We start from the raw sequence: 12,927 nt of genomic DNA on the forward strand, positions 1-12,927 counted from the left end.
TTGACAATGATATTTAATATCACAAAAAATTCGGGGTGTTTGAATTAATATATGTTTAGTATGGTGTTATGTGGAGAATTTTTAGAACGGTCACATTATTTGAGCATTAAATAACTGGCATTGTATATAATTATATTTTTTATCCATATATAATTATATGTATTGATAAAATAAGCTATATAATAATATTATAAGACAACTTTACATTGTTATTCAATTACAACCTATCATATCATATATATATAATAAGTTTATTGACTTAATGCTAATTAATTTATATGCATTTCTCACTTTTTATGATTTTCATATAAATACATTTTAAAAATTTACTAAAATCAAAAGCGACAATGTTTGCTGTCCCATTTTGTTAAGCGAATGCTGATTAATCAGTGGCATAAGAGTAGTGGAATTCAGTACAAAAAAGTAGTTTTAAAAATAACCATTTACTAATCGAAACTTCACATTCATTTATAGGCTGGATTAATATTTTAGCAAAAATATGTCAAAACAAGTATTGAAAAGTATTTGTTAATGTTATATCTTAGTAAATTTATGGAGTAGCTTAGAATGTTTATTCCCTTTTGTTTTGAACCACATTGATTTCCAATAAATAAGGAATTTTTAACAATTTTCATGTTTTATTACAAATCCAACTCAAAGTCTCACATAATTATAAATAAGGATGATACAAGTTGCATCATGCACCTGAATTAAATAAGGAATGTTTACAATTTGATGAGTTTTATCACAACTTGAGGTTAAGCATAATTACAAAGATGATGCAACAGAACTAACTTGATATTTCTGCTACCATTTTGCCAATCTAGTAGATTAATACAGCCTTGGAGAAAACATTATGGTAAAAAAAGAAAGCAACACATACACAGGAAATCTATCTATTAGCAAAGCTTGAACCTGCAAAGGTCCATTCATTAGTCTTACAATACAAAGGAAGGAATCAAAGAGGCTTTGCACCACCACCATTCTCCAGTGCATTGTTGACTGGTGTTGAAGAACCACTCTTTCTGGAGCCACTATGACCAGTGATTGTCCTTCCCATGAACTTCCCTGCCTTGCTCAGTCCACTACCAACGGCTCCAAGACCACTCCCAACAATACCAACTCCAGCACCGATGCCGCTTCCAACAAGCCCGGCTCCAGCACCAATACCACTTCCCACAAGACCGGCACCGGCAACAACACCAGTACCAACCAGTCCAACACCAGAGCCTACCACTGATACTGCTCCATCTAGTGCATCCATCGTGCTTCCTATCATTCCAGCTTCTTTCAGTTTCTTCCTTTCTTCTAGTATCTTCTTTTCTGCCTCTAGTGCAACCAGCTGCTCTTCCTTGTTAAACTGATAATACATGACCTGAAATTGCATCCTGGTTATGATCTTGAATCAACTAAGAGGGCTATAAGTGACCAACAAATAGGAGAAATTATCCAAATGATAGTAAGATCTGAAAACCTGAAGGGAAGAGAAAAATCTTTATATTCTCTTTTTCTTAGTTTACATTTATATCTATGTATACAGTACAAAGCTCCATAATAATGTCACTATCAACTACAAATAGATCGTTGCATATACCTTTACTGTTAAGGTTCCTCGATCCTTCTTATCTTTCACCTTCAGTGTATCAAGTGAGGGCAGCAGCCTCAATTCAATCTCCTTTTCAGTTTGTATTTCTAGATCAATAAGGGGTAACTGTGCTATTCCCAATCGCTTATCTTGTCCAATGTCTTTATCAAGAACCTGTTTGGAGAGGAATGAACATTATTTGTGCTAACTCTTACATTAATCAAGGTATAGAAACAGTTTATTTTGAGTTATAGGGAGAAAAAACATTGAATTTCAAATCTATACATTAACCGCTGTAACAGTGTAGAGATGGATGAAACCCTTGGTTTGAACCAAGTTAAATAAAAACATAAAACCTCTGGTCAATATTAAAGAAACTATCACCAAATTTTAAGAAATGACATGCATAGGAAACCTGCCATTTGAGTCAGTAATCAAGTAGAAATTCTAATATCTACCACCAGAGATTATAGAACTGCCAACGGTGGCAGATCCAGAAATTTTGTGACTTGAAGCAAAATATACAAACAGAAAATTTTAGTGTTGCAAGTAAAATCTAGTTTCAAAAAAAGAATGGTCTGCAATCAGAATTAGGAGATTCAAATCATCCGGGCTGTGAAACAAAAGTAATCATACTTGGGAAGATGTAACATAATTCTAATCATCTTACATTAATTTCAAAACCACAAGCAGACAATTAATTAACCAGATTTTCATCTTCATATATATTGAACATATATGAAAATAAAATTTTCAAATTCTTCAATAAGTAATTAGCATAATTTAAGGGCATATATTTATGAAAACAAAAATGTCACAGCATATCCCTAAGAAAGGAGGCAGAAGAGAGCGGCATAAAAAGGAGGTAAAGTATTAGTTGGGTAAAACCTCAAGAATTAGTGATTGGGTCTCCTTGTCTTCTGCAATCAACTCAAATTTCTCATTCCAGGTAGGATTCAAGTTGTTATCAATAACCTTGGTTTTATACTTAAATAATGGTCGAATATGCACAACTACATAAGGATCTGACTTTCCAATCATTTCCATATTCTTTAAAGCAGTCGCTTTCACTACAGTCAGTGCAAGTTTTCCCTGGGGTTTAAGCTCCAGTTCACTGCAAGAAAATAAAAAAAAAAGGTGCCGCTTATGTAGTGTAACTCTAAACATAATTGAGCACTAACTTGAAATTAACATTCCCAGTTTCTTTATTTTTTTTTTCAAAGGAGGGGTTTGAAAGATGTGATATTTGCACGAAAGAAGCAGGGGAAACATCTAGTGAATCTCAAAGTTGCAGATTGATTTGTTCTGGGTAAGGAAATCTGATAAGATTGGGAGTTTTATCACACTGCTATACAACTATCTATACCCTATGATAGTGAACGTTGGGCTTTAAACAAAGAACAGGATAAAAAAAAATAGAAGTAGCAAAAATGAGAATGTTAAGATGAATATGTGATTAAACAAGGACATGATATAGAATGATTGCATACATGGCAATATTGATGTGACACCTATCAAGAAAAAGATGATAGAAAAGTTAATGTGGATTGGATATATGGAAAGAAGGGCCACTTAAACCACTGATGAGGAGAGTAGATTCCAAAGTTTGTAGCCTTATTAAAAGGTAGAGACTAAGAAGGACATTCGAGAAAATTATTAAAACGAATATCATGGAAAATAGTATGCTTGGGAATTTGGTTTTTTAACTGAACCCAAAGGTAGCCAACATCATGGGATAAGGCTATATTGTTGTTTTGCTTCTTACACAATTTTCAAACTGAAATGTAAAATTTTGTTAAAAGAATATAGCAACATACCTAGTCATGTTTTTATCTGCAATCAGAAAGAATAAAAACAAAAGCAAAAACTTCCAGAAGATTAATATTTACCTGGTATCAACAGGAATGCCACCAAGTGGAACCACAATCCTATGAGGCCATTGGAGCATGTCAGTAACAATTGAGTTCACAGTATCCTGTAAAATGGTGGGTAAATATTAGTGTTACAAATGCTACTTCAAAAACTGTCAAGTGAAAGATGCAGTACATAAAACAAGTAACTCACATCAATCATATCTGAGATTCCAGGAATAGCCGTTAAACTTCCACCAACAGCTTTCAGAGTATAATCAATCCTGGGCTTTGGCTGATAAAATGTTTGGAAAAGTCAGAAATTCCAAGAGTGAAAAAAAGATTTTCAAGAATTCAATTTGAATGTAGATTTAGGCCAAGAGAAGAATAAAACTGTTTAGTTATTAACAGTAGTGTCCCTCCCCCCATTCACAATCTTTGAGTAGTTTATTGTCCTAATAATGGCCCCAACATCATCACTTTGGTGAGTCACTGAAGTTGATATTTAAATTCAATTAACATATGTTTGATATGAAGGGACCTCTTTCTACCTTGGTTTTTTGCTTAATCAACTTCACACTTGTTCACACATAGATTCTTATGGAAAAATCATAGAAGTAATGCAAATTAACCATATCTTGCAGTGGCAACATGCATAGGCAACTAAAGCATATGGGCAATCCAAATGCTTTGAACTACATTTAAAGTAGTCCGCAAATGGGTTTGCACAAAGACAACTGTAAAAGGAAGATAAAAAAACCAAGTAGATCATTTTTAAAAAACTTCGGAATAGCAATAAAAAGGAGGAACAAAAAACCAATAAAGATAGAGCCACTATATCCTTTCGTATGCATTTACATGCCTTCAGCAAGGATTACCTCAGCAAGCAGAGCTACAACAACAGCAGAAATGCAAGGGATCTCTTCAGCAAGTTGGAATATCACACGGACAATGGTGAAAACCTGTAGATCCTTCAACTGAAAGAAAAGACAATAAAACTTCAATTTTTAAAATTTGTGAAAGGAATGTCACAAAATTATGATGCAACAAGTGCAGCTTCAACAGCCCAATGGGTTGATGCAACAAAATAGGGATTGATGAAATTATGATTCAGCTAAGTCTTACCTGAATAGGGATTGATGCAACAAGTGCAGCTTCAACAGCCAAAATAATACTAGGATCACCACCCCAACGGAAATCAATATCCATTATGATTTGACCTTTGGTTAAGCTCTGAACACGAATACCTGCATGGATGAACAAATTATGCATATAAAATTCTTTACATATGAAATAAACAGAAATTTTGACAAAGGGAAAGAGAACACACAAGTGTTAAGAAAATGCAAATTTCCTGATTTTCAAAAACTAGGGGAATACATGTCTCTATTATTTTATAGGGGGTCAAAATTGCAGATGGGGAAAAATAGGGGGACCGAAGTTGTATTTTAGCCTAAATTGATTACTAAATGGCTTCCATCATCTTGACTTCTAATCTATCAATCCATCAATAGGAAGCAAGCAAGCAAACAGACGCAGAGTATCGGCAGGTCAAGCAAAGACTTTTACCAGCATATAACTATTTATAAGTCAATCGGGGGATTTCTTTAAAGTATTTTTTTTTTTTTGATCAGCCAAAAATATAATATATTCATTACTAAGTACCAGAGGTACTAAATCGATACATATTTGTATAAATACGAATCATAGCTGATTCTATAACAAGCCTTGATATTATACAAGCTGAAAGAAAACTACATAGGATAATAGTGCAGAGCTTTAATCTATTTCCCTATGTTGGTGTCCGAAGAAAGCAATCTTTGATATTTGAATACCACTGATTAAAATGAGATGTGAAATTCTTTTCTAAGTTTCTGAGCCATGTCCATAGCAAAAACAGTGCTTCGTCCATTATATTATGAGCATTGAAAACAGCATTGGAGAAGATGATGCTATTTCTATGCTTCCAGATTGTATAAGTCAGTGCTAACCACCACGACTGCCATCTGTGCGCATGCACTCCGTCATATACTCCATAGAAATGCTGGATAAAATGATGTCTCGGTTGATGCGGAAATACCCCCGCCAGATTCACCCACGATGCCGCTTCCCACCACAAAGGATTTCTTTAAAGTATGGATTGCAATATATTACAAGAATTTTATTTTATCTTATGGGAATTTTTGATGTAGATATGCAAGTTAGGTTTACATGAGTACCTATAAAACAATTCAAACAAGAGAATTTATCTTTTCAATTATTTTTTGAATCCCACAAAAAAATTAAGGGCAAATGAAAATATGGCTAATATCCTCTAAACCAAATTGTGACGAACCAACAATCCCAAAAAGCTTAAGCTATTAAGTGAAGATACATGAATGGCTTTATATTACATCTCTAACACATACATGCTACATAATACACAAGGAAGTCGAGATGAAGATCGAAGGGCAATGTGTACAAGGATTAGAGCATATAAAGATTAGCATTCTTAAATACTGAAAATTTCCCCTTAAATAGTTTACAGGAGAAATACTGTAAAAATAAATACCATCAGCAAGCTTATGGTACCCATTAAGACAGACTTCGGTAATTTCAAAACCCTGATCCAACAAAAGGTCTCACAATTTTATTTTAAATATGACATAATCTAAAAGAAATGCTGTCAATATAGACAGACAGAGCAGCTTCATTATCAGAATTAAAATATTACTCAAGTGCAGTAGTAAATTTACTGGGGGGGAAATTGAGCTGAGGATATTTGTTGATACCTTCAATTTTCGGAGCCACATTTCCAAGTGACAGCTTGCTGAACTTCAATGAAGTAATTCCTGGAGGTCTGTACTCTTCTAGCAGTGGTTCAACAGATTCTCTTATCACCATGGTTGCTGCCTAAAAGAAAACAAAATCAATCAATATCAAATCACATCATCTATTTAAGCAAAACAGGAAAACACCTCTATGTTTGCAAGGAAATTTAACGTAAAAGGTCTCCAAGAGCCTGAACACAAAGAGAAGGGGTTTGTGTCTAAGCAAAGCATGGTGCATATTGTATAGAACATTGGTACATACAACATTGTATAGAAAAATTTTGAAGAAAAAAAAGAAAGGAAAATATCAAATAAGAATACTTCTTATTGTGAGAAATCTTAGAATAACCCCAAAAACAAGCTCAATAAGTGAGGGTTCTCCACCCTTGTATACTCTATTTTGGCTATATCTCTAGATGATGTGGGATCTCGAACAATTCCCTTACACCAAGGACTAGACATATCAAGCATAAAGGTTGCAGGACTATACATTTGTAGGAGGTCTGATAGGCCCAACAACAATCTTAGAATTTGGATTTGAGCCTAACTCAACCTTAAAAGCTAGCTCAAGAGGTGAGAATTGTCCCTCCCCCCAACTTATATATATTATATTTTGGTCAAATATCTATAGTCAATGTGGTATCTTCAACAAGAAATAAGAACTATAAATATATGTCATTGGATCTTATTTGAATGGTCAAGATTAAAAAAAAATGCACATGACTTATTTAAGTGGTCATGTGACTGCTAAATAACTTTTAATCTTTACCATCCATATATGGTTGTATGACCTAAATTTAAAGTTCTCACAATCTTAAAATAGGAATTGTTCTCTCTCTATATATGTGGACAAGATCAATTGACACCAAAAGTCAAAATTGTGTATTTATACCACTAAATAAATTTTGAAAAATATGAAATTAACCAATCCAATCGTTAAGTTGAAAGTTCCTATAAAGTAGATCAATTTTACAAAATTTCATACAAATCAAAAACAATTTACTACTTCATCGCACTATTTTATTTTGATAGATAGTATGCTATTTAAAACATAAATAAATATTGATAAATTATTAGAAAGATAATATCAAATGATTCAACTGTTGAATTTATTATTGGAACACAAATATTTGTGTAATGTTATTGCTAGATACTTAAGGAATTTTTTTTCTTTCAAATAGAGTATTAGAAACAATATACTCTAATACCAAAATTAAGAATTTAGGCTTAGAGTCTAACTCAACCCCATAAAATTGGTTTTAAGGTAAGGATAGGCCAAGCTTTATAAGTTCTATTTAATCCATATCTCTAGTCAATGTGAGATTAAAAACTACCCTTGAGACTGAAATTGAGGTAGTCCCCAAAGAGGCCACAACTAAGGCAGGTTAGGGGTGACACAATTAAATGAATTAAGACGACTTTCTAACACTCTCCATCATGTCTAGGGCTACTAGCCTAGAGCGTGACAACGTAGATGGCTCAACTATGAATCTAGGATAGGTTCTTATACCATTTTAGAATTTGGGTTTAGGACTTAACTTAACCCCACAAAACCGGCTTGTAAGTTGAAGACTGTCCAAGCTTTGTAAGTTCTATAAACCATATTTTTACTCAATGTGAGACTAAATACCACCCTTGAGACTGCAAATAAGGCAGCCCCAAAGAGGCCACAACTAAGGCAGGCTAGGGGTGACCGCAACTATAGCGACTTTCCAATAATAAGCAATCTACATTCTAAAAAATAACATGCCTAGCTACAGAAATTTTGGGAACATTTAAGTTCAAACATATAAAACAAATCTTGTAAGAAATCAATGAATGACACTGCCCAAACTGTTGTAAATTACTATACAAATACATAATGAGCGTGCAAGCATACTCACTTCTGCTACAAATGGCCAAAGTTTGGTCAGTTTCTTGTTTAGCCATTTCACCTGTAAAAGCCCATGCAAGGAAGAGTTATACACACTACACAATCATACTAGAATAATAGGTGCACTGTGTAAAACTATGTCAAATCCACCTGTTCATATACAGGAAAAGATATCCACTCAGGCAAATTATCACCACAAATTTTCTTCAAATCATCTCTATTAAGGGATCCAAGGAGTTTAATGTCAGCTGCCTGCAAAGCAAATAAATAATGAACATTAAGACAAGAAAAAAATTGTTAAAACAGGACAATTTTTTAAATAGAAAATATGAACAGCTTAGAACACAACTTATGTAAAAAATAGATAAATTAATTGATAATCTTGTAACTCGTTATATACAGAAAACAGTATTGATTGTTATTCAACATGCAAGGATTTCTGATTCAAAGTTTCCCTCCCAACATACTCCATCTATAAAATCTTATAATGGGACATTATGCAGTTTCTCAACAGAGTTATCTTTATGAATTCATCAAACAATGAATCATGACAAGCAATTGCAAAACATGATATACATTTAGTTTCCAATTCTAATAAGTCACATCAACGATGGCAATCCAAAATTCCTTCTACTTTGATTGATGCAGGATTCAGGAAGACAAAGGAAACATAAGACAACACACACTGAAAACAAATGCATGATGCATTCATGCATTTATATCATACTTTCAGAGAAAGAATAGAGATTTAAGTTGAACTTAGTGATAACTTTGAAAGTTGTTTCACTATTTCTTGTACAAATATTTGAAAACAGGAAAGAAAGGAGCATATTTTGTTATTATTTGTCAAAACAAGAAATGGAAGAAGAAAAAGTTTTTTCAAATCAAACAGGCTAAATTTTCAACTGTCTCCTTTCTCTTTGTTTCTCATTCCTACATACATTTCAAAACTTTTAGGCTCTATTTGGACTGGAACATTTCAAATCATTTTGGTCCTTAGATTTAATATATTGATTGATAAATTTTCTTTTGAAATTTAGTATAGTAAATTTTAAGGGTGAAATTCAGAATCAGAATTGCACATCCTGCTGTTCATTTTGAAACTACAGGGGATGGTATTCTGTTTGGATAAGGGGAACTGTGGAACAGAGGGGTATGAGAAATCGTTCCAGTGGTTGGATGCTATTTCAGCCAGGGGAGAAGAATGAAATGCTGGGTTGTCACTTTCCCTAGTTGTATGTCATAAGTCTATATTTGTTTGCAATATTTAAGGGCTTGGTTGAAAGTTTAAATTTATGCATTCTACTAATCTATTAATCTCATTCACTAATTAATTTCTTACAAAATTTAATTTTCATGCACTATCCGTGTAAAAAAAAATTACATTGTCAACTAATAAGAAATCATCCTAAAGATAACTATTAAGGTAATTATTATAAAAGTTAACAAATTTATCCCATCAATGATAATTTATGATTGGATGGTAGTATAAAAAACTTTTAAATTGTTTGTACATTCTAAGTGATTTCTTTTATAAATATTCAAATAAGGGAACATTATTTCCACTTCATCCCAATCCCATCTCTTCCACTATTTCATTCCATCTACTCAAAAACATGTTAACACATTAAAACCCCATACCCCTGCTATATTTATTTGCCATTTTTATCATGAAATTTAATTGTAATTTGTAAGCAATCTAAAGTGATGGAAATTTGTCTTCACCCTGAAAATTCAAGCAATCGCATTCTTGAGATCCCACCACCACAGTATATCACCACCATGTTTTAATTTTCCACAACTTAAATTGTTTTAATATAAAAAAAAACTTTATTAGAAAGTATAGAAGAATACAAATAGGGAGAGAGAAATACTGGATATAACAACATATGTAAAGATTCAAGAGAGGTCACAAACATAATCCTATCCCATGACAAGTTCAAGGGCAAAGAAATGGACTTGCCAAGTTGGAAACTTAATTCCTAGAAATGAAGTTTAGAAACTGAAAATAGGATTTAGAAGAAAACTCGCCAGAAGAATCCAGAGTTCAAACTGTTTTATGAATAAGCAGAAAATAGTTTTGAGTTGAGCAGGAATAAGATTCACTAACTTCTCTATCATTCAAAGAAAGTATGAAAAAAAAAACTAGGATGAGACTGTAGCCAGGTCTTTTCAGTCAGTCCTACATCATCTTGACTTGTTCACTTCTCAAGTCAGTATGAAAAGGCAAATCAGAGAACAGAAAAATGTGAGTTTGTGCAATGTGAAGGGTAATAATAATGAGGGGCATCACAGCTAGGAGATGCAACTAACATTTAAAGAACAGAAAAAGCTTATGCACAACTGTACTTCATGCAGGAGGCAGAAAAAAATAAATAGAATTCATAAGTTTAAAGATCCAAAAATCTCATTCGTTTGCTTTAATGTTGTTATTGAGAATTTGAGATTAATTGTAACATTTTTAATATAAAGGGAATTTGAGTATTTTAATCATAACTCATAAAGCTAATAATGGTTTAAAATTAAATTAGTGGTTAATAGTTATAAACAGAAATAGTGCGGTAAAGGTTATTATTTCAACATCTTAATTTCCACATCAGTTGTGGAAGGCAATGAAGGATTGTATTTTACTGCCTAAAAGAAAAATCTAATCCAGAGGTATTGCATACAACTGATACAAGGTTCTCCTTCTGCTTTTTACTGAGATAGAAATTCTGTAAATTGATAAAGCGTATCCTTAAGGTTCTTTTGACCAAACCAATTGCTTAAGAAAAGAATATTATGCACTCTTCTCCTACCAACCTCTTTTGAGACATGATGTTTCATTCTATCACTTATAGTATTCATCATTCAAACTCAGTATTGTTTCCCTATGAGATCCTTTCTAAGATTGATTACTTACACCCCTCCCATATGATAAGTTTTATTAAAATTCACCAGTGGATTGATTGCTGACAGTTTGACACTCCCATGAACCCAATGCTCACCCAATTTTTATCAAGGACAAAACCTAAATGCAATTCTGTAGTAGGTGTTTTTGGTACTGTCTTCCTATCAGAATTGGAGTTTCACCTTGGTAATACACATAATAAAGGTTTCTATTAATTGTTAACATAGATTATCGAGATAAAACTCTAATTCTGACCCGAGAGAACAGTACTAAAAACTGAAAAAGCCACCTACTTATCACTTCTCTGTTGATCAACAATTTTTCCAACATTGCCTAGTACAATGAAATCCACACCATATCTCAAGCATTAATCAACAAAACCAAAGTCAAAGCATGAATGAACTAAAAACAAAAACCACCAAAACTCATACCTTTGCAATTCGTTTGGCACTTCGGTACTTCATCATGCGCGCCCATCCAGCCATCAATGCGATGCCGAACAACACCCCCATAAAAATCCCAGAAAACAAACCCATTTTCCCAGATTCCAAACACCACCTTCCCCCTTCCAACACAAAAACACAAACCCAAAAGTCAAACCAAAGACAAACACACCCACATGAGAAAAAAGCACAAATTCAAGTAAAAAAAAAAACGAAACTTTCAGTGAAATTCGAGAAAAACAGCTCAAAGGGTCTTACTTTAGAGGATGAACTCCAATTGGAACGAGATTCTGCGGAGAGACCAAAAGTTGCAGCCAAGAGAAAAACCCAAAGCGTTGATTTTTTTTTCTTCTTCTTGTTAATGCTAGGATGTGTGGGACTCCCTTCTCCACTCTGAGTGAGTTTTCGAAATTGTGAATAATGCAAACTTTCTCGTTTCTAACGTTACTTTCAGTGCTGTGGGTTCATCCTCTCTCCCTCCACAGGATTAAAAACATAGCATTAAAGCCTTTCTAGCTGAGCTGTAGGGTCTCCACATCTTCAACATTGTTGTCACTTTTTTTTTTATAGCGGATTTATACTACTTTTATTTTCTGCAATTTTATTTACTTCTCTGCTGGTTTATTTTCTTTTTGGCATACTTCTACTAAAATTCTCTTTTTTTATTGATAAAAAATTATTAAAAATAAATTTTTTTAGGAAAGTTTATTGAATAATAATTGAAATTCCATAATATTTTTTTTAATTTTTAATCAATGATAAAAAAACATAATTAAAATAAATAATTTTACAAACAACAATAAGTTATTATATTTATAATTTTTTTTATAATAATTATTTTAAAAACTATATTAATGATTTCTTTGTTGTTGTTGTTGAGAGTAGCTATTAAACTTTAAAAAAATATGTTAAAAATACATTATTAATATTTGTCAAATTACATTGTGAAATCAGCTACTAATTCAGAAAATTACATGTCTTGGGTGTATGAGTATTGAGAGTTTGGAGTTTGGACCGTTTGGTAATGGAAAAATATCATAGCAAAGTGAAATAATGGAGGTTGTTATTTCCAGTGCTTTGATGACACTTGGAATTTGTCTCTTTTGGCTGCTTTAACTGTGTCCGTGTCTTACAATATCCACAGCCTAACCAAATTTTCTGGGCAAATCATGTGTTACCTTAACTTTCCAGACCAACTCTTTCCGGGCAAGACAATTCACGGACCCGTTTGGTTCCGTTTTAAATCAAATAATTTTAGTTGGTTTCAAGGTTATCAAACTTGAGAGTTTACGCTGTGAGAATTTCATGAACTCGACTGGTAGACTCAACTCACAGACTCGTAAGAGTTTACTTCATATAAAAATAATATCAAAATATCTATAAATAACATACTAATTAAACATTTCACCAATATAATAAAGCAAAACAGTATCACAAAGTTCAGAATATTTAAATAATCAAGTCTAGTAATAATAC

General features: G+C 32.8%; 1 protein-coding gene across 1 annotated transcript; it reads right to left on the reverse strand.

The window, feature by feature from the left end:
- Positions 1–710: 710 nt before the first annotated feature.
- LOC100777838 (calcium-dependent lipid-binding protein) lies at positions 711–12,001 on the reverse strand. Its single transcript, XM_003528852.5, has 12 exons — positions 11,710–12,001; positions 11,440–11,573; positions 8,269–8,370; positions 8,129–8,179; positions 6,207–6,327; positions 4,561–4,682; positions 4,314–4,412; positions 3,650–3,730; positions 3,475–3,560; positions 2,474–2,699; positions 1,595–1,759; positions 711–1,375 (listed from the first exon to the last, which is right to left on the reverse strand). Exons 2-12 carry the CDS (start codon positions 11,542–11,544, stop codon positions 959–961), a joined length of 1,575 nt encoding a protein of 524 aa, XP_003528900.1. The 5' UTR covers positions 11,545–11,573; positions 11,710–12,001; the 3' UTR covers positions 711–958.
- Positions 12,002–12,927: the final 926 nt, after the last annotated feature.

The sequence above is a fragment of the Glycine max genome, chromosome 7 (assembly GCF_000004515.6).
Source record: "Glycine max cultivar Williams 82 chromosome 7, Glycine_max_v4.0, whole genome shotgun sequence".
NCBI classification, from domain to species: Eukaryota; Viridiplantae; Streptophyta; class Magnoliopsida; order Fabales; family Fabaceae; genus Glycine; species Glycine max.